This window comes from Macrotis lagotis, chromosome 7, assembly GCF_037893015.1.
Source record: "Macrotis lagotis isolate mMagLag1 chromosome 7, bilby.v1.9.chrom.fasta, whole genome shotgun sequence".
Lineage (NCBI taxonomy): Eukaryota > Metazoa > Chordata > Mammalia > Peramelemorphia > Peramelidae > Macrotis > Macrotis lagotis.
In genome coordinates this window covers 16,812,053-16,836,235 of record NC_133664.1, presented here as the reverse complement: position 1 = coordinate 16,836,235, position 24,183 = coordinate 16,812,053, and the positions used below count along the sequence as shown (strand labels likewise).

The window sequence follows — 24,183 nt, the reverse complement described above, 5'->3', positions numbered from 1 at the left end:
AAGAATTAGACTAGAGGCCTTTTAAAGACATTCACCCATCAGTAGTTAAATCACTTAACTAATAAGCAGGAAAGCTATGTTTATTTTACATGCTGCCATTTATTAAAGGCGAATTCTGCCAGCTCTTTAATTATGAACGAAATAGATCTGAGAATGAGACAACAGTCCCATTGCTCAGAGCGGCTTCCATTTCTCTGCCATTAAAAAAAATGTCTTGCCACTAAAAATTGGGGAGGAACAAATAAACACATTCAGAAGTCATCCAAAGTCCTCAAGTGAACTGTGTTTCAGAAGATGGGAACTGGAGGCGCTGGGCTTCTCTAAACCTGGGGCTTAAACTTCTTAGTCCCCTCCCCCAACTTGTAAAACGAAATTAAATCACGCTGAAAATAGCAATTTTGCCGAGAATCATTAATCACCTCATACAATAAATACTTCTTTGTAATTCAACAGCAATTCTGAAAGGCATTCTCCTGGAAAAGTCTGTGGAGGAGCAAAGGATGTCCCTGGAAAAAATGTGGTCATATATAAAGATGGAAAATCTGGGCTGCTTCCTAAAAACATGCAGACTCTTGAAGGAAACGAAGTGCTGGCTGCGAAGTCTCTTATGGCAGATTATCATCATATAAGGTAAATGTTCATATTTACTCTTTGTGTTCTGAGAGTGGGAGGTGCCTAGAAATGAACAGGCCTTGGTTTTTGTCTGTGTGTCTGTGTGTCTGTGTGTGTGTGTGTGTGTGTGTGTGTGTGTGTGTGTGTTGAGGGGGGCCTTGGGTGGATTATCTAGCTATATCTTGAAAATGAGGTGGAGAGCATTTCTAAAGATAAGGACTTGGAAATGAAATGCCTGAAGAATTAAGTTTAGTGTGTGCTTTTTCAAAACTCGAATTACCTGGATAATTATCTCCATTCCACACTTCATTCGAGTCTGTTGTGATTTTCGAGCCAGAATATTATAACCATTTGGGAAATTCTGCTTTGGAGTTTAAGCCTTGGTATTGTCCTTCTTTTGCTAGGGCAACCATAAGAGGTCATTGAGAGGACAAATTTTCTATCCCATTAATTGTTTTTTTTAGAGAAGCCCATTGGCCCTGGGGACCCTTGACCTTTAAAGATAGTATTCTGTGTTGGCCTTACAGCTCTCTATCCCCACAAAATAGTCTCCTGCTCTCTCTCTCTCTCTCTCTCTCTCCTCTCTCTCTCTCTCTCTCTCTCCTCTCTCTCTCTCTCCCCTCTCTCCTTTCTTTTCCTCCCTTTCTCTCTCTTTTCTCTTTTTGCCTCCCCCCCTGCCCTTTGTCTCTGCACACACACACACACACACACACACACACAAACACAAACACACAGCTGCTTTAGCCACAGAGAAAAGCCATAGAACACCAAAGCTAAAACTTTTGTCCACATCTGAAATCAACCTAAATCGGATCGGAGACACTTTAATTGTCACAGTGTGAAGCAAGTGTTTAACACTCTCCCCCCTGAAGGAAAATGGCAGTTTGCAAGCCCTCTTTCCTAGTTTTTGCTGAAATCTATGATATACCCGGTGTTTTATTACAGGAGGAATTCAACTGTGACAGGCAGAGTACAGTACTTAACACCCAGAATCGAGCTCCATGGGAAGATTACCTAGATATATTCCAGTTGGGGTGGGTGGGTGGGTGAAGTTAGCCCTCTGCAGAGCTTCCTGAATTTTATACTTGGGGGGGGGGGCTCCTGGGAATTTTCTTCATTTTCCCAACCTCAAATCTCCTTCACAGTTCGAACCTGCCTCCCATTAGCATCCTTCTTACCCCTTTCCTTCTTACTTTCCCTCCCCCTTGAAAGCTCAGAGCTCTTGGTTACCCTTCAGTTCTCGTATCATTTCATTCCAGCAATTACAATGAGGAAACCGATTGGACTCAATTTAAAATATAATTATAAAGGAACTTTCGAAATATCAATAAAGAAGATAAGAACCTCAGGTTTCCTGTGGGAAGGAGTGAGCTCCATTGAGTTAGTGGGATTGTTCTTTCTGGTCCCCATCACGATCTCTTTGGTAGAAGTTTTTTTAAATTAAAAATATTATATATACACACACTGAGGCCTAATCTACTGCACACCACCCCCGCCTTTACTCTTGGTCTTAAAACGGTTACACCCATCATTTCTGTTCCCAGGACTTGGATGTTGGGGGAGATATTTGATTTCTGACTCCTTGTTAATACAAGGCAGAGTATTGATGGTGGCTTGAGACTGAATTCAGCACCTTGCCCCAGTCAACAGGGCTAGAAGATGTGAAGGGAAGCTCAGAGCAGATGTATTAAATGTATGACACGGCTCTTATTCAGTAACTAAGGGTAAAAGAGGGTGAGGCAAGATTTACTCTACAGCTGGAGAGCCACATAACAATGAACTCAGTTCATGTCCAGTCTTAAAATTAATGGCTAATTTTACCCCCGCCCCCATTTTCTTGGCATTAATATCAGCCTACAATTCAGTAGAGACTTCTGCCTCTCTCTGAATAGGTGTGATGGGTCTATAGAAGCACATATCTATACACACGTGTCCTTTGTCTGTCAGCACACAGATATGTCAGCATGTTTCTAAGTCTGGCCTGTTTGGGAAGAAATCTACATTCAATTTGGCCAGGTCCTAGAGATTCATTCTTTCCAGGCACCAGGGCAGCCAAGCCAAGGAACAATATAATATGTCCATCCTGAGCATGTTGGATCCAAAGGTTTCTGGCTATAGAAGAGGCAACCTAAGAAGGCTGCACTGTTAAGGCAGCAACCCCTGACTCAGAATCTCCATCAGGAACCAAAGGACTCAGGCTGCACCTTAGAAGGAGGCAGTTCTCAGATTATGGCCGGTTGCTCATTCAAGATAGACATGGGAAAGTTGCCCTAAGTCCCAGAGATCTGGCTGCCTAAGAATGCAAAAATGAAACCCCAGTGGCTCGCAGAGAAAGGTGTTGCCTCTGTTCTGGGGGATGATATTGAAATGGTAAGCTTTGGAGTATCACGTGACTCATTAAATAATTAATGCCGACAGGCAAGAATGGATCTGTGGTCGCCAGGATCTCATTCACTAGGAATGATACTCTCAGAAGTGAAATCCAACTTCCTGGTTGATAGATTTCCAAATACATATTTTCAATTCATATTCAGATTTATCTCGAAAGACTTTAAACTCTTTAAGAGGGGGCAATAGGGATTCTGCCGGTGAGTATGGAGGGCTCAGTCTTCCTTCTTGTTTGACCATTTTGTGGATATTTTCCCGTGGGTCGGATGAGGGAATAGCAGATCATGGGTGGATGGGAGTGGAACTGGGGGGGGGGGGAGATCTCCTGGTGGTTATAGTCTCCCTTTTGTGTTGGATGGGTTGATTACTTTTGGTAATATTCTAATTCAAACTGTGGACTGCTGGCTGCCACAGAGCAGGAGCAAACCTTTGTCCTGTTTTCTTGGAGCTAATAAATCACAGGCCACAAGAGCAGGGCCAAAAAATAAAGCCAATTCCTAATTCCAAGGGTTTGGGGTGAGGGCAGGAGAGGAGAGGAAAAGGAGACAGAGAGAGAGAGAGAGAGAGAGAGAGAGAGAGAGAGAGAGAGAGAGAGAGAGAGAGAGAGAGAGAGTCATTCTAAAGGAAAAGTCAGGGGTGAATTTTTGTCTTCCTGATTCATTCATTAATGAGCATGATTTATGTTTGTACCAAGTTGGGGCGCCCATGGTGTGCTTTGGACTTCCTCGGGTAACAAAGTAGCAACAATAATCATAACAATAATCATTATCTTGGTCATCCGTCTCATAAATGGCATGGCAAATGGCGACTTAGCAGTTCCTTTCTGGGAGAAGTTGTGTTGAAAGTCCTGAGTGGAAACACTAAACAATGAGTGGTGGTTGTGGCTAAATGAAGCTAGAAGTGGCTTTCCGAGATGCAAATGGAAAATTTAAAAGAGGAGGAAAAGGCTGCTGCTGAAGTATATTGCCATTTGTAACTGAGTATTGATTACAGGTCAAAGGAGATCAGAGTGGATACAGAGGGAAGTAGCAGGCTGATTTGGAAACAGGGCAAGGCAAGTGTAGAAGAGGGGTGGGTGGGGGGGCTAGCAATGCTTCCATCCACTCACTGAGCAGGCTAAGGAAAGGCAACTTTCACATTTCAATATTGTTGGGCAGCCAGTGGGAGAGCTGGACCCTCACTTCTACAATGGACCATAAGTCAGGATCACCTCTCTGGGCGGACCGGGTGGGTGGGTGGGGAGCACACACTGAATGAAGACTGGAAAGAAAAAGGACCGTTGAAAGGGATGGAACTCTGAAGTCACACAATCAAAGTTTCTTTCAAAGAAGTTTTCTCAAGACAGACTTTGAAGCTCTCCAAAACATGAGTTGGAAGATCCCACCACTCTCATCCTCCCCGCAACAAAGTTGCACGATCACATCATTGCCCTTTGCTGGTCAGACAGAAATTCGGGGGGGGGGGCATTTTGTCTGCAAAGAATGCATGTTTCTGGCTTGCTCTGCCAGCAAGGAGATGGATCCAAATAGCTCCCTCATTGGCTTCTTGTAATATTATTTTTCAAGGGATCGCTTCGGGTTTTCCAGGTTCCAGCAGAAGTTCGTCTAGTGTCTGAAAGGTCCAACACAGCTGGGCCCTCTTGTCAGGCTACAATGAGGCTTGGCTCAGAGATGAAGAAGCCCGAGTTTGAATAAAACAGAAGACAAAAACTCCCGCTCACAATGCTGTGCCCGATTTGGGGACTGAAGCCCCGGTCTGAAACTTCCCCAGCGACTAGGGAGATGTCGAATGTCTACTTGCTCAAACGCTCCCCACCCCCCAAGAAAACCCCAAGGCTAGCCTTTGTTAGCAAAAGACGACAAAGCCGACTTCCATAGCTTAGAATTTAAGGGCCAGAGAAGAGGGTATATAGCCCAGATTGGCTGAGAGCAGAGAACTCCCTTTTCTATGCCCATCTCCCTTGCTCGTCCCCATTCCAACCCCGCCCCACAAGAAAGAAAGAAAAAAAAAAGACAAGAGAATGGGTGTGGAGCTAGGAAATGCATTTATTTAATTTTTTTTTTTAAAGAAGTAAATGATGAGATGGGTAGGTTAGCTCCTTTCGGGTGATCAAAGTGAATCTGGGAAGAAACTCTTGGTGACTGCGTTTGTGAGCTCACCATGTACCGAAGGAGGTTCCTGTTCTGCACGTCCCTCACTCCCCCGATTCTCCCCTTCCTTCCCAGCCACGATTCACCCACTGCTGTCTGTTTGTCTGCAGAACTGCCTGGGCACCGGCAACGATGAGTGACTGAGAGCTTGGGCAGGAAGCCATTCCATGATCTGACTCCACTCTGAAGAGGTAAGAGGGCTCCAAATGTCTGACCTCCGTGGCATGTCCTGAAAGGGGGTTGGCATGGACTTTCCATGGGGGGAAGGGAGGCAAAAAATCTTTTCTCCTCCTGCTTGTGAGGGGAAGGGAGGAGTTTTGATCAATTTTTAACCCAGTTGGAATTTTCTGGTCAGCTTCTATTCAGCGCCCATCCCCAGCGAGCTCTGGGTCTAGCCAGAGAAAGAATGTCCAGGAACCGGAGCTAGATCTGCAGGGACATTTAGATTTGGGGGCGGCTACAGATCCTGGGAATGAATGGCGTGGTATGGTGTGGTGTGGTTAGCTAGCGCCTTGTCGATCTCCTTCTTCCAACTAGCCCTGAACAAACCTCCACTTGGACTACAACGGTTACCAGCCAGTGAGGACAATGAAAACAATTGGGACTTTTTTGGGGGGGAGATGATGTTGGTGGCTGGGGGTGGACTGCTTTTGGCAGACCCTTAATAAGGGAGGTTAGGAGTTGAAAAAATCAATCTTGATTCACTTTTAAGAAAACTGGTCTCAATGACCCTGCTTTTTCCCAGGCTTTCTTTTTCTTCTTAGTCTCAGAGATAAGTGAACTCACTGGCATTTCATAGATCTAGGCCTGCTCAACTGTTTATTTCTGATCTCTAGTCCTCTTCTGAAGTGGACAGAAGGTCGCATGATCTAAGATGATTGTAGTGGTCTTTATCGGTTTTAGGATTTTCTTTTCATATTTAAGACCAGGGAAAAACTCTCTGGAATCCTTTCAAGTTCTTGCTGAAGTTGTTTGGGATGCAGGAAGGCAATTAGTGTGGTTTATTACCTTGTAAAAGGGTCATAAATTAAGGGCCTATGGGGGGGTATCTATTGGAGGATTGGGGTAGCCCTCAGAACCCTGTCTTTGCACAGAGCTGTTGCTGAACACGAAATAACTTCTTTGTTCTTTGGAGGATGACTCTCTTTAATGGAGGTGAAAACAAGGAGTTTCAGGAAAGTCTGTCTGTATTTCTAAGGTTTAAATCTTCTCTGACATTTACCCTTCCCCTCTTCTCCCTCTCCCCAACCCTATCAGATTGTGACTTCTTTGCAACTTAGGATGAGTCAGACTCTGCTGATATGATTGTTATTCTAAATTTGATTTGGATTCGATAGAAAGTGAAGCATGTTAGGAGACTGAAATGTCACTTTTATCAGCTACTCTGGGTCGTGTGCCTGCATCCCAATATACTTAGGGTATCAGTTATCAGCACTCTTCCCATTGTAATATGCTTGTATCAGGGAAGAGCTTCAGGAGTCTACCATACCTTTTACTGCCCAGAAAATTGAGAGTTTGAAGGCATTGCAGTTGTACCTAATAAATAATGATGCTTCCCTCTTTCCTCTGAGATCAGGAGAGCCTTCTTTACCTGGTGCTTAGAGAGAAAAAGAGACCATGAGAGACAGGGACAGAGAGAGAGACAGAGACAAAGACAGAGATAGAGACACAGAGACAGACAAGAGACAGATAAAGATGGAGAGAAGAGCCATCCAGATTAACCACTGAAAGAAAAAGATCTTGAAGTATATTTATTGTGGAGAGTCATATTTGAATGGGAAAATCTTCTGATAGCTTTTCAAATATTAACCAAAGACACCCTTTATTGGTTTCCCTGCCATTTACTAGACAGCTCTATTTTTTTTTTTGTTATTTCATTTGCCTGGACCCATACTGAAGTATCTCTCACTCACTCCAGTCCCAGATAGCCAGTAGTTTAATTCTAGGAAAATTTTTTAGAAGTTTGGGAGTAGGATTTAGTTATTATGGAAGGTTGGAATATAAATTTGAGGGGGAGCAATAAAGACTTTCTCCCTCCTCAGACTGCCCTAGGTTACAGTGGAATGAAAAGGGAAATTTTTTCTCTCCTCTCTTCCATTAGAATTGTGATACATCATAATTCTTTCCTAGGGAATGAGTTGTACTTCTCAGTGCAAATGAATAATTTTCGGTTGGATTTTCCTAGTTATTTGAAGTCTAGGCCCCTGGGAAGTCTGCAGAGCATTGTCCTTTTGCCAAAGTCCACCCTTCAATTTCTACTTCTTTGAAAGTCCTTAGCCACCCCCCTTCTTGTTCTTACAAACTGGCCCCACTCCACTCCAAGATGTTAATTGTTAAACAGAAGTTTGTGCATTAACTTAGCGGTTAACAGAAATGAGGACCTTCTGGGGACTTGAGCTGGGAGACCCAGCTTCTTTCACTAGCATTAAGCCATTTAACTGAAGATGTACCTCTCTGTCTTATGATGGTGATTTATGGTTGTTGGAGTTTCTGTTTGCTTGGGATTCTAAGGTCTGAAACCGCTCTGCCCCTCCCACCCTCAGTGGAGAACACTTTTTGTTTTGTTTTATTAAAGCCCAGATCTCTTTCCAGGCTCATATTCCATTTTGATGGCTTGGCAAGCCCTCAGGATTTGGGAGAATGTGGAGTGGTGAGATGAGTGTCACTATCTTTCTTGGGAGTGATGTGAGCTCTCTCTCTCTCTCTCTCTCTCTCTCTCTCTCTCTCTCTCTCTCTCAACCTTAAATCCCAGCTGTGATCATTTTCACTTTCAGTTTACTCCTACAGCTGGACTAAGTCAGTCTAGTTAAATCAGAATATCCCAAGGAGACAAAGAAGGGTTTAAGAAAGAAACTACTGGCTGAGTACACTCGCTTTCCCTAAAGGTAGGGGTAGACTTCAGGGCAGGGCTCCTCTTTTTGAATTTCCAGATGACTTGTTTCCCAGGCTGGTTATCCCATAGTTACAGAAGTATAGATTCAGTCCCTTTCTGTTCCCCTTGGAAAGAAAAGAGCAATCCTCTGGAGTTTCTGATGATTAAAACTTTACAGAAAGGAAGGTAAGAGGAGAGTAGGGAAAAGTAGGGAAAAGAGGACAAAAATGGAATTCCAGGACTTACTAGGGGTTTCCTCAAAGTTAAAGGAGAAAGAGTTAAGAAGGGCATTGAAGATATTTTCCTTGTTAAACCCTGGTCACTGAGGATTGGAGTCAGAACAGTAGGGACACAAGTGTCTCCAGATCGGAGAGCTGAGCTTCGGAAGGCTTGGAGTCCTGTATGGCCTCATTTGCCTGTGAGAATATCAGTTGTCTGAGTTCATTTTCTGTGTTGTTGGATAAAACGTTATGGATGTTGGAAAGGACTAAACAGTTTTAAGGGAAGCCCTTCGGATGTTCATGCAGATAAGGCACCAGCTTGTTTTCTAGGTTAACTCAAGGGACACAAGTGAAGGTTGTTTTTTTTTCTCTTGGACAATTAGATCATTCCCTCTCCGCCCCCCTTTGCATTTTTCATCGTTAGAAACCTATAATTTCGTGTAGCACTGTGCATAGGAAATGCGTAAGCCCAGGTTGAACGGGGATGGTCTCTACAGAGTTTGAAAAATTCAGATCCACCCCACCGGAGTCAGGCACATCCTTCAGAGCCCAGGCTCCCACAACTCAAAACATCTCAGCTTCCAGGAGACGCATCTGCCTTTGTCAGGTAAATTACAGGCCCTTTCAGGCGCCCCGGCAGCCCCGGTTGTACCGCGTGGGTGTGGAGCAAGTTCCACACAATAGCGGTATAGTGGAGCCTGTGGGGACGCTAGTCTGGCAATCAAGTGACTCATTAAGGAGTTTCCTTATCGAAAACAAGGGATCAGCGTTTTGATTTATTATTGGAGCAAGGACCAGATGAGGCTCTGGCCCTGAAAAAGATGCGGGGTGGCCTTCGATTAGCAGCCGAGCAGGGGCTGTTACAAAAGTTGCGTAGACTCTTTGAATGGGACGATGTTTTGTTTTGTTTTTTTGTTAGTGTAACTGGTTGGAGTGAGTGTGTGTAAAGAAAGAGAAGTGAATATGGGGAGGGGGCAAAAGGACGGGGCTGAAGAGTGAGACTGTCCCAATAGGAGTACCGTCTGGCACTACAAACTTCCTGAATGCTTTTGGACAAGGCTGTCTTCCTTCCTTGTTTCCTTCCATCCTTGTCTTTTTTCTTTCTTTCTTTCTTTCTTTCTTTCTTTCTTTCTTTCTTTCTTTCTTTCTTTCTTTCTTTCTTTCTTTCTTTCTTTCTTTCTTTCTTTCCTTCTCTCTCTCTCTCTCTCTCTCTCTCTCTCTCTCTCTCTCTCTCTCTCTCTCTCTCTCTTTCTCTCTCTCTCTCCCTCCTTCCCCCCCTTCTGTTCTGCTTGAAAATCGAGTTCCTTCAATGATTCCCTATTTCAAATAAAAGGATTTAAGTTGACGCGTGACCACGTGAGCAGATAATGCGGCGCATTATTGTGGCACTCGGAGCGGACAGCGAGGCGGGCTTCGTCTGTGATTACGTGCTTCCCGATTCCCTTCAGAACGAGAGCTTCCCCCCCCATCTCCGCACCCCCACCTCCCTTCTTCTCTTTCCCCTTCTCCTCCTCAGAGAGCTTTCCGAGACGGCTGCAGGATTCTAGGACTCATGGAAAGATTCCCGGCGAGCTGATGGGACCCGAGGCTTCGGGAGGAGGATGGATTTGGTTTTAAGGTATTTCCTTTGATTGTTCGCGTCTTCGATAAATTATTGCTGATCGAGGCAAAGGTCAGCCCAGGAGGCTCCAGGGAGTATGCCGACCAGATTGCAGCGCCTCTTCTTTTTCCCTTTGTCTTGGTTCAGAACTGCAGATCGTCCCGAACTCTCAGGGTCGTGCAGTTAAGCCAGAGTTTCTTTTCCAGAAAAGTATGTTGTGTAGAGGTGGGTGCAGGAGAGGAGGTTTGGGGGCCTCCCCTCCTAAGGAGCCGTCTTGGACTTCCACAGTGTTAGCTTGTTTAGAATGGGGTCTCCTTCCGGGAGCCTGGCCGAAGGTGAAAGCCAGAACCCAGAGCTCAGGCCTGGGGAGTTAGTTTTTGTTGGTGTGTTTGGCCAGCGGGGGACTTGGGGGTGGGTGGAAATCAGGGGGCCTCTTGCCTGGTTTGTTGGAGACGGTGGCCTCGCCGTGGCTACCGTGCCTGGTGGAGATGGGAGAGGGAACTGCTGTGGCTTCCATCTTATCTGCGATGGGTCTCACTACTGTGTTTACTAGTCGGGTCCTGCCTGGGCTCCTACTCTTTCCTGGCAACGGTACAGAGGCAGTCCAAAGCGGGGAGAGGGACTCCATTGTTTTCTTCTCTCTATTCTGTGCAGCCGAGGTTGGATGGGAAAGTGGACAGTCTCAGCTTGGAGAGAGAAAGGGGGAAAAAAGGGGGGGATACATAGGCTGGGGACAGGGGCCTCCCCGGATTTGGTTTCTCCTAAAAACTGGAGAGGAGGGGACAAGCCTTGGGTTTGGAAAGATCTGGTGAAAAGGACAGGAGCCTGGACCCACTTTTCTCTCCTTGAACGTAATCCCAGTTCTTGGCCCAGAAGCTAGGGAGTTGGGAGACTTTAGGCCCGGGACCCCAGGTCCCAGGGACCCCAGGCCGAAGTATGAAGTGACTGGGCTGGGCAGGCAGAAGCCAGCTCTGGCATGGGACTAGAGCGGGGCTGAGATTTCTGGCAATCCGAGGTCCCTGGCAGACGTTCCCCTACCCCGAGGAAGATGCTACTGAGAACTGAACCTGTTTGTCTCGAATTCCCCACCTCCGGCTCTAAGCTCCCTTCGGGGACATAAACAATCTGGGGACTCGAGAAGAAGCCAGGTTTGTTCCCTGGCTGCAGGGAACGGAGGGTTGGTCAGGGGAACTCCTAGGACTTTGGAAGTAGATCCGAACAAAAGCAACTCTTTCCTTCTTTTTCACTTCATTCTCAATTTTTTAAAAAAAAGTCTAACCAGGTTTCCTGGGTTAAGTGGCAATTTCTTCTCCCCCAGAGGCCCTCCGCATCTAGCCAGGGCTACTCATCCGCTCCCCATTGCCGATTTCTAGGTAAACATGTTTTACAGCGGCTATTTTAAGTGGCCTAAAACGCGCCTAGAAAATAAAATGTAAGCTTTAATTGCAGTTCAATTACGTGTCAGCGTTTCCTATGATTTATGACCCAGTTCTGGGGCGTTTTTGACCCAGTTAAGGAGTCATAAATAATATAGTTTCTCTAAGAAGAAAGTGAGGAAAAAGCGGGGTTTGCAGAGCGCTCCTTTATTATCTGTTTAATACAGGCGAGGCGAATGGATAGCCCAAGAGCCTCTCCCCGATCTCTCCTCTCAAGGAGCCTCCACACGGAATAAAAAGTGGCAGCCCCAGTTTCCAGAATTCGCTCCTCCGGAAAAGGGAAGGAGGCAAAAGCCCAACCGAATCAAAGTCTCCTTCCCGGAGGCACGGCCTCGTCACCCCCATTTTAAGAATGGCGTGGAGGTAGATTGCATCCCGAGTTTTGCTGCCTCGGGTGAGATTTCGATAGTCGATTCTAGATAACAAAAATCCCTCTCCCCCCCATCCTTAGGGAAGCTTAAGGAAGCTTCCTTAGCTTGTATCGGGAAACCAAGGCTCCTAAGAGTCCCCCCACCCCCCAGAAACCCCAAATAAAAGATTGGAAGGTGCCTCAATTTGCTCAGAAGAGTTTGAGTTTCTTCTCTTCGAGAGCCCAGAAATTGTAGTTTTTCTGAGGCTCAAGGCCGGGAGGAAAGATGAGAGCCTCAAGCTTCCCTTATTGAACTTGTTCCTCCCGGAAAAAAGGGAAGCGGGTTGAGTTCAGCAGGAAGATGGAAAGAAAAGGGAAGAAAATGTAGGAAAGAAATCGGACTTTGCAAGATGGAGAGCAGAGCCGGGGGGGCTGGTGGGGTGGGGAGTGGGAAGTGGGGAGAATCTCTGAATCGATAAATCGTTTCAAGGCGCTTCGTTTTATTTTTGTTGTCGTTTTAAAACAAACAAAACCCAAATCAATTACGAAGGGAAAACCCCAACCACGGATGAGCAGAATTATTGTTAGAATTCCACCATCCACCCTTCCAAAGGCTCCATTTCTTTAGGGGACTCGGGGAGGGGTCCCCGTTCGCATCCCAGGCCTCCTTCTTCCCGTGGATGCCCGCTCCCCTCTCCCTCTTCCAAGCTCATGGCCCAAGCAGAGAAAGCCAACGAAGAAAACACCTTTGTCTGCCCCGGAGCCTATTCTGCTGGTTCGGAGGCGCGCGCCGGGCAGCGGAAAGATCCCAGGCTATCTATTTGAGATTCCCCCCTTCCCGGGCAGGTCTTTAGCCCCCGGCCTAGGCCACCCTAGCTCAGGCTTGAGGATGGGCTTCCTAGGGTCTTCTCAGGGCGAGCTCAAATGCAAAAGAACTCGGATGGATAGAGACCTCTCCTGTCCCTCCTCTCCAAGCGCAGCCCATCTCTCTTCCCTATCCCCCTCGAACCCCGGCTGCCGCGGCGGCTTAGCGTCCTTCTCTCCTCGCCCCGGGCTTCTCTCAGCTCTCCTTTCCTTCCTCTGGCTACTTTAGCACCGACTCGGGGAGCCAGTCGCATCGGCAGTTTGGAGGAGAAAGTGCGGGGTTGATTAGTGACCCACGCCTCCTTTCTTCTGGGGCAAACTCCAAGCTGGGGGTGGACTCGGGGCTTGAAGAGAAAATGCAGGCCAGCGGATTTTTCGGCCCCCTCTCGCCTCGCCTCCTACGCGACCCGGCTTCTCCTTTCATGTTGGGCCGTCGCAATATGCCATAAGGAGCAAGTGTTTTCTGTTTTAGTTCTCTGTTTACAGCTTTGGAGCATGAAGTCATAAATCTTGCCTGGCCATAAATGACAAAAAACCATTGGTATGCATGAGCGGCCGCCCTGGCCTGAGAGCGCCTTCGGATGGCTCCCTTTCCCCCGGCTTTGTTTTTGCTTTGAGGTGACACTTTGGCTCCTTGCAAGTTTAAACATCCTATTTATATTTTTAACACCTTCCTTTGAGAAGGATGGGACCGTTGACGCCTCGGAATGACGCAAAATCTCTATTTCTCCCTTGCTGGGAGGCCCTCTGGAGTCCGCCTCTAATCCTCTGCTCCGGGCTAGGCCCATTTGGGGAGGGCGATGGATGGCCGCCCTGAAGTGGCTCTGACCCTAGAAGTGAAGGCCCGCACCCCCTCACCCCCCACCCCGCATGGAGCTAGCGTCCCTGTGAGCTGCTGCGGCTAAACCAGACCTGATCTGGGTCACAGAAGAGTTTCTGCACACCCCAGAGCCCGATGGCACATTCCAGCCACTGAGGCAGGGTGGGCGTGGGGATGTGCGTTTTCCTGCCTCCCCACCTCCCCTCATCTGGGCTGAACCTACCAAGATACTTTCTACTCCAAAGTACAGTCAACTGCAACCCTCGCAGGAGACTGACCCCTGTCCACCCTCAGGGAAGGATGGGGAAATGGAGGCCCAGGTCTCTTTCCCTGAAATCTGGGGGTGCTGTAGGGGCCAAGGAGAACCTCTTCCTCCAAAGTTAAGCACTTGGAATCCTAGGGAAACTTTGGTCCCCCCCCCCCCCCCCCCATGCCTGCTCACTATCTTAGGAGGTTCCTCCAACAGATTCATAAGAAATAAAGACCCTGGTGAGAAAGCCCCTTTGTGAGAGCTGTTTGTCTTCATTAGCATAATTTTCCTGGACTTTAGTGACGCCTCAGAGCAGGGAGGGGGTGGGGATGAGGCGGTGGGGGTGGGGGGAGGCTGCCCTCCTTTCCTCGTTCACTCCCTCTCTTCTCACTCCTCAGCTTCCTCAACCCCCATCCCCCACTCCGGCCCGCGCTTCCCCAGTCGGCTTTGCCTCTCCCCCACCCCCACCCCCACCCCACCCCCAGCCCCCACCCGCCCAGCCGCTGCTGCTCCGCGTGTAATATTCATAAGAAACATACCCATCTCGATGGCACTACCCTAGGCAAAGCCCCGCGCGGCGAGAGCTCTTATCTCGGGGCCCCGGCTGCTGCCCTCAGGAAGGGCAGGGAGGGGGCGTCGGGGAGGGGGTGGGCTGGGGGGGAGGGGGGTCCTGGCCGCCCCAGCCGGCCCTGGGCGAGTCGCGTAGGAGCAGCGAGTGGAGTCACGCCTCTCCCGGCGTCCTGGGCTCCGGGGGTCTTCCTCCCGGCGGCCGATGCCCGGAGCTGGTGCCCATCGCCATCGAGCCGGAGGGGACCCGGGCCGGGGCCGCGGGGCCGCGGGCGGGCGGGCGCCCGGGGGGAGGCGGCCGGCCTCCTTCCGCGTCCCTCGGCAGAAGTTAAGGTAAGCAGGGCCGCAGGCCGCCGCCGCCGCCGCCGCCGCTATCAGTGCTCAATGGCGGAGTTGGTGTCTCGGTGATTTATGGCCACAGACTTAAATCTCGGTTCATGAAGAGTTCACAAGCTGCAGCTTCCTTGCAGGCAGTGACTGATACCCTCAGCCTTCGAGTTCAGGCCGTTCCCCCCCACCCCGCCCCCCCACCCCCACCTCCTATGCCCACTTTCCTCTTCCCTTAACTTTTCTTTTTCGTGGGGATCGGGGAGTGGGGCCTGGGGGGGGGGCTCGTCTCACCTGAGTTCCCCTTCTGATTTGGGGTGAGAGCTTGAGGGGGGAGTTAGGAGAGCAAGGGGGTGGGGGAGAAAGGAGCCTGAATTGGGCCCTATCTAAAAGGAAGACAATAGGGGCTGTTCCATGCAGCCCATTTAGCCTCTGACTCGCTTTCTGCTCAGCTGCACCTGGTTATGACCCAGAAATAGATTTTGGGGGGGGTATTTGCTCTTGAATCTCGGCTCAAGCCTTTGTCTTTGGGGTAGAGGGGGGGGCCCTCCTGCCAGGCCGACCTCCAACTTCATCAGGAAGCAAACTTGGGGGGAGGTCGTTTGGGCCCTGAGGGTCGTCTGGGGTTCTGAGACAATAGGGATCCCTTTGGGGTTGGACCTAGGAAGTGACTCGAAGCTTGTTGTTTGCCTTTTCATGTTAACCAAGCGCTACACAACTTCGAGAAAGCCTTGAAGTTAAGCAGGAGCCCGATCTGGCTTGGGATAATGGATTAGCAAGTCACTTGAAGTATTGCACTTTCAAAATCAACTTAATTTTGTTTTATCTAATATCTTGCTGTTCAAGTGTCTGCAGTGATTTTCTTAACCTGACATTGTATTTAACACAAGCCTGGTATCTAAAATATTTACAATGTTAGACATTAACACTGTCAAATGGAATAGGAACCCTTTGCAGTAGGAGAACAGGAAATTGTGATATTAAATTCACCACTGGCTTCTACACTATTATTTAAGATTTGATTTTCTTCCAGTTGTGCTATCTGGATCTTCTCATCTATTTCCAAGGGCTAAACAATACTCCAGAGCCTAAGGCTCCCATACAATCACTTTGGGTAAGGGATGCTCTAATCTGTAATTGAGGTGCTGGAGAATTAATTGTGCCTGCTTTCCAGATGTTGATCGCATTGTGGGTTTAATAATACAATCTAGAGGAGCAGATTATTAAAAACGAAATCACATCATCCACTGATAGGTGGGCATTTTTAAAAAAGCTAACACAGTGGCTGCTATTCTCTTGTAATCCTGAACCACTGGGAATGCAAATATATAAATTGGGGCTGAAAATGACCATTTCCCTCTCCACAAATAGGTCATTATTACTTTCTTAAGAGCCCAGAGGAAACAGCATTACTGTTGTCAGTGTGTGTGTGTGTGTGTGTGTGTGTGTGTGTGTGTGTGTGTGTCCACACATGTATATAATATACAGCGTGGAACTTTTCTGAACTGGTCACAAGAGGTTGGATTTGTTTATTTTGGAACCCCAAAGAAGCCTCAGTTTCTCTGCACTCCAAATCTCAGATACCGCTTAACTCTTTCGACACCTTTAATTGGTTATTGGGGGGCAGGTAAAGTAGTGCAGTTAACAAATATCTTTGGAAACAACAAAAAGCGACTAAGGCACTGAAGCAGTGAGTTCTGGTTTGTCTTTCCATCCCCTCTTCCCGAGCCAAATGACCCCCATACATCAAATTACATAGCAGTTTCCAAGACAGAGCCTATTATCGTTAAGTTGGAAGGAAAGTTCAATCGGTGGTCATGGAGATGAACGCTGGTTTTTCAGGTTCCTGGTGGGTCCCCCCATCTAATCCATCATGTTTTAACAGGTAGAATTTGGTAGGTGCCATGAAAAAGCCAGCACCTCAGACATTCCTGGGAGGCAGGGATGGGGTGCCTTTTGCTTTGGAAGACGGCTCTGGGGGTGGTTGCTGAGTCCGGGGGATCTGGGAGCAGGGTTCATGAAAGAAAAAAGAGAGGAAGAAAAATCAGCCCCCTTGTTTGAAACGTGATTTGGTAGGGATAGGTGAGGAGAGATTTTTGTTGGTCTTTTCCCCTCTATTACCTCCAATTTCTCCGAATGAGGTGGATTTGGAAACCTGAAGCCCCAAAAGGTTAGTCTGGAAGAAGGTGGCAAATAGCTCAGAATAGGAGATCTTTGAAATTGGACTGGGTCTGCAAGGGTTGGTTTCCTCGAATCCCAAAGAAACAAGCAGAACTTTCGAGGTGTGTGTGTGTGTGTTTCATATGGGGGGGGGGGTTCTTTGTAAGTCTCCAAATATGCAGGAGGAGATTGTGTAGACTAGAGAAGAGGAAATAATGATAGCTCTGGGAATTAGAAGCCTTGTCCCTAGGACTAACTAACCAATAGCCCCCTAGGGTTCTTAGCGTCTCCCCAAAGCGGAGGATGACAAGGACCCTCAGGAGAGGAGGGGACAAGATTGTGGCTCTCTGGAAAGGAAGATCCCAATGGTCCCAGTTGCTTCCTGGCCGAGGGATGGAATCACGAGAAAAGGGGAGCGGAAAGCATGGCCCCCAAACCCCAGGCCGCTCTCCCTATCTCCAGGCCCAAGTTAACCAAATATTGGAAGCTGCCAGTAAATTCCAGCGGCTTTTTATAGTCGGCCTCCCTGCGCCCCGGGCCAAGTCATGCTGCTAAATATTGCTGACCACTTTTTCTTCTATGGCTTTCATGTCAGTTAGCTATTGAAAGTAAGATGGATTTGTACTGAGCCCTCACCGAGCTGCGCTTCTCATCTCCCCCCCCCCCCAGGTCTGTCGGGGGCGGCCATTGGCAGAGGAACGTCACGTGACGGAGGGGGTGCCAATGTTCGGCTTCAAGGGTGTCAAGACCCTGTCAGTGTGTGAAATAAATACTGGGATACAACGAAATGCAAAAAGCGACCTACTACGACAGTTCGGCTATCTACGGCGGCTACCCCTACCAAGGAGCAAACGGTTTCCCTTATAATGCGAGTCATCAACAATATCCTCCACCTTCGGCGCTGGTGGAAAGCGACTACCACCGGCCGGCCTGCTCCCTGCAGTCCCCTGGCAGCGCGGTGGCCCGCCACAAGGCCAATGACATCAACGAGAGTTGCATGAGAACCCTCGGGGGTCCGGGTGGCCAGGCTCAGGGCCTTCCCGAGACACCCCAGCCCCCTGCACAGCCCCAGCAGCAGCAGCAGCAGCAGCAGCAGCAACAGCAGCAGCAACAGCAGCAACAGCAGCAGCAGCAGCAGCAGCAGCAGCAGCAACAACAACAGCAGCAGGCTCCACCACCGTCATCCCAACAGCCCCAGCAGCCGTCTCAGCCCCCTGTTCCTTCGGCTCCATCATCCTCACAACCCCCTCCCTCTGTCTCACCACCTCAAAATGCCAGCAACAACCCAGCCCCCACCAAGAGCCCCATGCTCAATTCGCCTACCATGTCCAAACAAATCTTTCCCTGGATGAAAGAGTCTCGTCAAAACACAAAACAGAAAAACAGCAGCTCCAGTTCAGGTAACCATGGTTGGCATGGTGAGGGATGGTACCCACCTACCTCCCTTTCCTCCCATCACAAGTTCCCCTTGTTCAGACTGCTTCCTCCTTCCTTCCCTTCACTCTACCCTGATACAGAACCAATAGAGCTGGGGGAGGAACACAGGACTGCATAAAGATCCCCATCCTTTTGGTGTTCTCCCCACTCTGGGGTTTGGGCTCTTCCCATAAACTTTTCAGATCTCTTTTCCCCAAGGGAGTGAGTGGCTCTCTGAGTGTAGCAAAGGAACCAGATAAGGAGAACATCTTTTCCTTTTCTTAGAATCTTAATGATGGTCAGTACAGCCCTTCCAAGGGGGCCAGAATGAGAATTTATGTCCATTCCTTGCCTTTCTAATGTCTATGGAGGCCTGAGACCTGGGCCCTTAGAAGTCCTGAGTCATAATCCTCTTTCATTTTTTCCCCCCTTTGGGGCACAGATTGAATATAATAAGACAGTGACCCGGGACTGAAGTGTAACTCCAGTAAAATGGTTCACGATCACCTCAGTCAGAATCTTACAATCAGATAAAATTTTTGCTCCAGCAGGTTGAGGGTCTAAGTAACACAGTTCTAATAAACCCATGCTCTGAGTTAGCCCAATAAAGTCAGACCTTAGGAGAAAAAAAAAGAAGGCAGAGGGATGGGGGCTTGTGGTGTTTGTCATCTTAATGTGAACCACATGGGCCTGAGTGATACAAACCCCAGTGGATGAAAGAGCCCTAGCTGTAGCTTTCAGGCATCTTGTTTACATCTGCCCCCTCTCCAGCTTAAAGTAGTTCTAAACCTGGAGCAAACCATATTTGACTGGGGATGCCTTGGGGGAGCCCAGGAACACCATGAGTGTAAGGAACATTTTGGGAAAGTCGAATGAGCCCTCCATTCCATATGCCTCCCAGCTAAAGGCTTCCACCCCATCCCCCACTCATTTTCTAGGTATATGATACCCATTCAAGGCAAGGGCAAGTTGTACTCTCTGATGGCTCTCCTCCAATATTCAGGATGCTTCAGGGCCTCTCTTTTAAGCATGTCTCCTTGGATGTCTTCACCCTCAATCTACATGCCTGAAGAATTGGAGATCTGAGGCAATTGAAGAGAGAATTAAAGCAAGCTACCCTCTTACTGGGAAGGGGGGACTTTTTAAGGGGAGTTTCCTTTTCATCTTGAAGGATGAAGATGAATTTTACATTACACTGAATTTCCCCCAAAATTTGTTTCACATTTTCCTTTCACCCTTCCCAACCACTGTATGTTTCTCTAAAACACCTGAAAGAAAGGACTTAGTCACTTCATTTGGAGGGGGAGGGGGGTCATTTCAATTTAGGCTGCTGGAGAACTCCCAGGACCTGGAGGGAGGGGAGCAAGAGGGGGAGGGGGTGGAGAGGAGCAGGCCATGAAGGAGCCTCACACCTCTCTGGACCAGCTGTTCTAATCCCCTTCCAATGGTCCAGGGGTATGCCCATGTCCATTGCTCCAGGCTGCAAGGGACTGGGGGTTCTTTGGCGGTGGAGTACTCATCTTCTTCTTCTCTGTGTGTGATTTGTGTAGGTGAGAGTTGCTCTGGCGATAAAAGCCCCCCGGGGCAGGCGTCATCCAAGAGGGCTCGAACAGCTTACACAAGCGCCCAGCTGGTGGAGCTGGAGAAGGAATTCCACTTCAATAGGTATCTGTGTAGACCCAGGAGGGTCGAGATGGCCAACTTGCTCAACCTTACCGAGAGACAGATCAAAATCTGGTTTCAGAACCGCAGGATGAAATATAAAAAGGATCAGAAAGGCAAGGGCATGATGACGTCGTCCGGGGGGCAGTCCCCTAGCCGCAGCCCGGTTCCTCCTGGCGCTGGGGGGTACCTAAACTCTATGCATTCTCTAGTCAACAGTGTACCCTACGAACCCCAGTCGCCCCCGTCCTTTAGCAAGCCTCATCAGAACGCCTATGGCCTCCCCAACTCCTACCCAGCTGCCCTTAACAGCTGCCCACCTCCTCAGAAGCGGTACTCGGGGACTGCCTCGGTCACTCCAGATTACGACCCTCACCCCCTCCAAGGCAACGGTAGTTATGGGACCCCACACTTACAGGGAAGCCCCGTCTTCGTGGGGGGCAACTATGTGGAGCCCATGAGTAATTCCGGGTCTTCCATCTTTGGTCTGACTCATCTCCCCCATCCCGTCTCAGCCAATATGGACTATGGGGGGGCCGGGCCCATAGCCAACAACCATCATCATGGACCTTGTGAGCCCCACCCCACCTACACAGACCTTACAGCTCACCATCCTTCTCAGGGAAGAATTCAGGAGGCGCCCAAACTGACCCATCTGTGATGGACCTCGGGGTGGAGTGGACACAAAGTCAACCCACTTCTTTCTTTGTTTTTAGTTCTGTTGTGGTTTTCTTTCTTTCTCTCTCTTTTTAAATGCTCCTTCCTTCCCTCTCCTTCTCCTTCTCTCTCCTCCCTCCCCTCCCCCACCCCTCTTTTGTTTTCTTGGGTAAAGCCTTTTTATAGTTTATATGACGTAGCAATATTCGTTGCTTGAATGGCTCTAGGGTTTCCATGGTGATATTTATCTGCCCCCCCCCCCCGCTCGAGTCCTCTGGCTCTCCTTGGCTGGGGTGGGGGGGCGAGAGGAGGGGGCTTCCTTCCTTCATCATCTTTACTCTTTTATCAGAAACAGGGTATATGAACAAATTTTCTAGTCGAGTTCTTCAATGTGAATTTGTTCGTACATTATGGCTCCCGAGGGGAAGCGATTACGTTGTGTTTTATTATTATTAATTATTATTTTTAGTTGTTTTTTATTGCACTTCTTTTAAAGAGCGAGAAAGGATATCAAAGGGCGCTTTGAAACAGGGTCTCCCTGGACAAGAATGAATCTGTGTCCGTCTCTCGATGTGTGTATGCTGGTGAACAGTCAGATTTATTTATATTTTTTGCAAACATTGAGTAATCTAAGTGTTTAAATATTATTTATCCCCATCCGTTCATATTTATATTAAAAAAAATCTCCCCTGCCCCCCGGCCCCCCCAGATCTATACCCTGATCGTTCAGGAGCTCTCCTCTGACCTTTTGTTCAGCAGCAGCTTGGTGTCCTAGCACGGTTTGGCTGGAAAGGGAAAGAGCATTCCTTGACCCGGACGGTAACGGGTGTAACAGCACTAGAGAGAAGCCGCCTTTGCATTTTGCCAACAGCAGTTTAGGCTTGTAACACCGGGCTGAACGGAACCAAGCCCGCCCCCCGCCCCACTCTGTAAACGTGAAAAAACACTTCAAGATGCGTTCCGAGAGCTCGACATTCCTTGCTGCTCACGTTCTCAAAAACAAGACAAAAAAATAAAGTTTTTATTCTGACTAATTCGGTTTTCAGAACGTGTTCTTTGGCCGATCTTGGGGGCGGCTCAGGCCCTGGACAAGGGAGGCGAGGCACAGGTAGTCAAACGACACCCCAACTCCCCCCACTCCCCCTGCTTCTTCAGTCCTTAAGGGCACCCCCCCCAGCTCCCTCCGGTCACTCCCTTGGAGTTGGGCTGGTCTTGGGGTGCCACTAGAAGAGTGGGTGGGTGGGGGGCGCCCTCCGTGCGGGCCCCGGGTCTGACACACTGCGGCCGGGCTAGCTCGGAGCTGCCAGGCCCCGGGTCGGAGCCAGTCAGTCGCCCTGGTTGATCGCAAGCCGGGAACAAAGCGCCGCGATCACAGGTGCTGGTGCTGGGCCCGAGAAGCTGCGGGAGTCGAGCTGGGGGGGGGGGTGGCATGGGGGCGGGGATGGAGATTCACCACTCCTTGCTAGAAGAGGAAGGAAGGAAGGAAGGCGATCGCCATCTTCTCTTGAGAGTCTTTCTCTTTCCCTTTCTCTCTGGGCGGATCGCCCTCCACTCCTGCCTCTCCCGCGGCCTCCTTCGAGCTGCCCCCAGGGAGAAAGACGCTGCTCTCTCCTGCACTGGGGACCTCTTACTCCCACACTTTCCCTCCCAGGGTCAGAAGAGAGAAGCTAAAGACGGTTACATTGTGCGGGGGCTGCCTTAAATAAAGGCCAGCGGAGCCAGGAATACAAATCAGAGGCGGCGGGACGCCGTTTCCAAGGGGCAAATTCGAAATACAGTCGTTTATGGCTTCCCATGTCGTTAATCACTCCTGGAAGAGACAGTCCATCATAAATCGCCTCTGAGGTTCGAGGCAGAACTACGGTAGTTCAGGCTCACAAAGGGGGCTGAACGTGAAGGGAAAGCGGGCAGCCTCCTAGCCAAGCCTTCTCCTTTCCTGGACTGTTCCCTGGACAGTCAGGGGCAGCCTCCAAGCACGAACCTTCTTCCCAGGATTAGGTAGATTTCTCCCCTATTTTCTCAACCTGGTCTCCTCCTTCTTCTTTCTTGGATTTTTTTTTCCAGAGACAGAGAAGGACAGAAACAGAGGCAGAATCAGACACTGACAGAGCAGAGACAGAAGCTGGTTTGCTATCATTCTAACAAAATGCAATGTTTCCCAGGCTTATCTTTTTTTTCTTTTCCTGACTCCACAGGAACTAAATATTGGATAGCTTTTCATGGAGATGCAGAAAGAGCTACCCTCTTGAGAGAGAATCCAAAGCCCACACATTAAAAAAGAAATATTTCCATCCTGAGTTTTTTTTAAGTCAATGGATTTTTAGATTCAGATTTCAGCCTTTTATCAGCTCTGAGCTTAAAGCATGAAGTGAAAAGACATCGTATCTATAGCCAGGCTTGTATTTTACACGAGAAATCTCTCTCTCTCTCTCTCTCTCTCTCTCTCTCTCTCTCTCTCTCTCTCTCTCTCTCTCTCTCTCTCTCCCTCTCTCCCCCTTTCTCTCTCCCTCTCTCCGATGCGTCTTTCAAGGCAGAGGAAAAAAAATGTCGCCATTTTGTTCACTCAAAAATATCCTTAATCTTGTGCTTTATCTTCCTCTGAGGATTTTCCTGTAGAAATATCCAGGGTAGATATGTACGTGTGTAGACAAATGCATGGAGATGTGCGATTTGCTTTTGGTTGGGGCAAGAAGCAAGGTTTTGAATTTTTTTTCCTTTAAAAGAAGAAAGGAAAAGAGTAGCGGGAAGCCGCCCCAAGGAGATGCTTCCTGCGAACAGATCCATTTGTATATTTCATCTATATTTAGGCATTTCTTTACCTCCCCTTTGCCAAGATCAATGACTAAGAGAAAATTTGAGGGAGCCTTGCTTTCAAAAGAAATCCCTTGCTGTCATTTCTCCCCATCTCTGCCAGCCCTCTATGTAAAAACGGCGCAATTGGTAAATACATAAAGCTAAAATTTAGACTTTACAAAGAACGTAGTCTCCATGTCTTTGGACTGAAAGAGCTGGGAGAAAAAAAGATCCATTTCTTCTTCAAAAGCACCCATTTCTAGACTACTGAATCTGTAAGTTGGTGGGGAGGAGGTAGAGAAGAAGGGGCTCGAATGAATTCTTACTGTCCTTTCAGTCCATTTCTAACAGGATTTGCTCGGAGAGTGAATTGAGTGGATAGTTAGCTCCTTTGCTGAGGACAGAGATTTTAAAAATGGAATTACACTACGATTTTCTGCATCTTATTAGCCAAGACACCCAGTTTTACTTTCGAGGGGAAAAAACCCATTCTATCTTATCCAGTTTCCTAGATGTATTTTGGGGGTAAAATTCTTATTAAAATACTCCCCAAATTAAAGGAATAGATTTTTAGACGTTTCCCTGTTGAGTGGCTGGAGGAAAAAAAAAGAGTTTCTTCCAGATGGTATTTGAATTAGAAGCCCCCGAAAGGGGATTCAGCGCCCACTCAGCTCCACTCACAAAGCCTGCCCAAATCTGCAGGCGGATGCTTCCTGCCTTTTTGCTTCAGCTCCCATTCCAATCCCAAGATTTCCCAGCAAAAGGCACAAGCGGACTTCGCTAACCCCAACCCCGAAAAAGCTCTGCTCCCCCAAACCATCCCCCTAACCCTTTCTGCCACGGAAATATCTAGAAAAGAAACATCGGTTCCTGTTTACTTGCGTTTCTTGCTCTTCCCTCATTTCTCGGCCACATTTGGTCTTGGAAAGAGCAAGAAGCTCCCCATGTGTAGTCAAGGGCCAGGAGCTGTCAGACCTTTTGGTGAATAAGATTGATCGCGCCCAGACTTCCTTCAGAGCTTTGTGTGGAATAAAAGCAA

At 48.4% G+C, this 24,183-nt stretch overlaps 1 protein-coding gene across 1 annotated transcript; it reads left to right on the top strand.

Moving 5' to 3' along the window:
• The first annotated feature begins 17,395 nt into the window (after window positions 1–17,395).
• HOXA3 (homeobox A3) lies at window positions 17,396–21,489 on the top strand. Its single transcript, XM_074195539.1, has 2 exons — window positions 17,396–18,016; window positions 19,583–21,489. The coding sequence occupies exons 1-2, from the start codon at window positions 17,404–17,406 to the stop codon at window positions 20,353–20,355; spliced, it is 1,386 nt and encodes a 461-aa protein (XP_074051640.1). The 5' UTR covers window positions 17,396–17,403; the 3' UTR covers window positions 20,356–21,489.
• The last annotated feature ends 2,694 nt before the right edge of the window (window positions 21,490–24,183 follow it).

Excerpts from the sequence above, each read along its gene's own strand:
- HOXA3 (XM_074195539.1), top strand. The coding sequence starts at position 17,404 with ATGCAAAAAGCGACCTACTACGACAGTTCGGCTATCTACGGCGGCTAC. Across the intron at positions 18,017-19,582 it reads AAACAGCAGCTCCAGTTCAG|GTGAGAGTTGCTCTGGCGAT; the intron begins GTAACCATGGTT and ends TGATTTGTGTAG.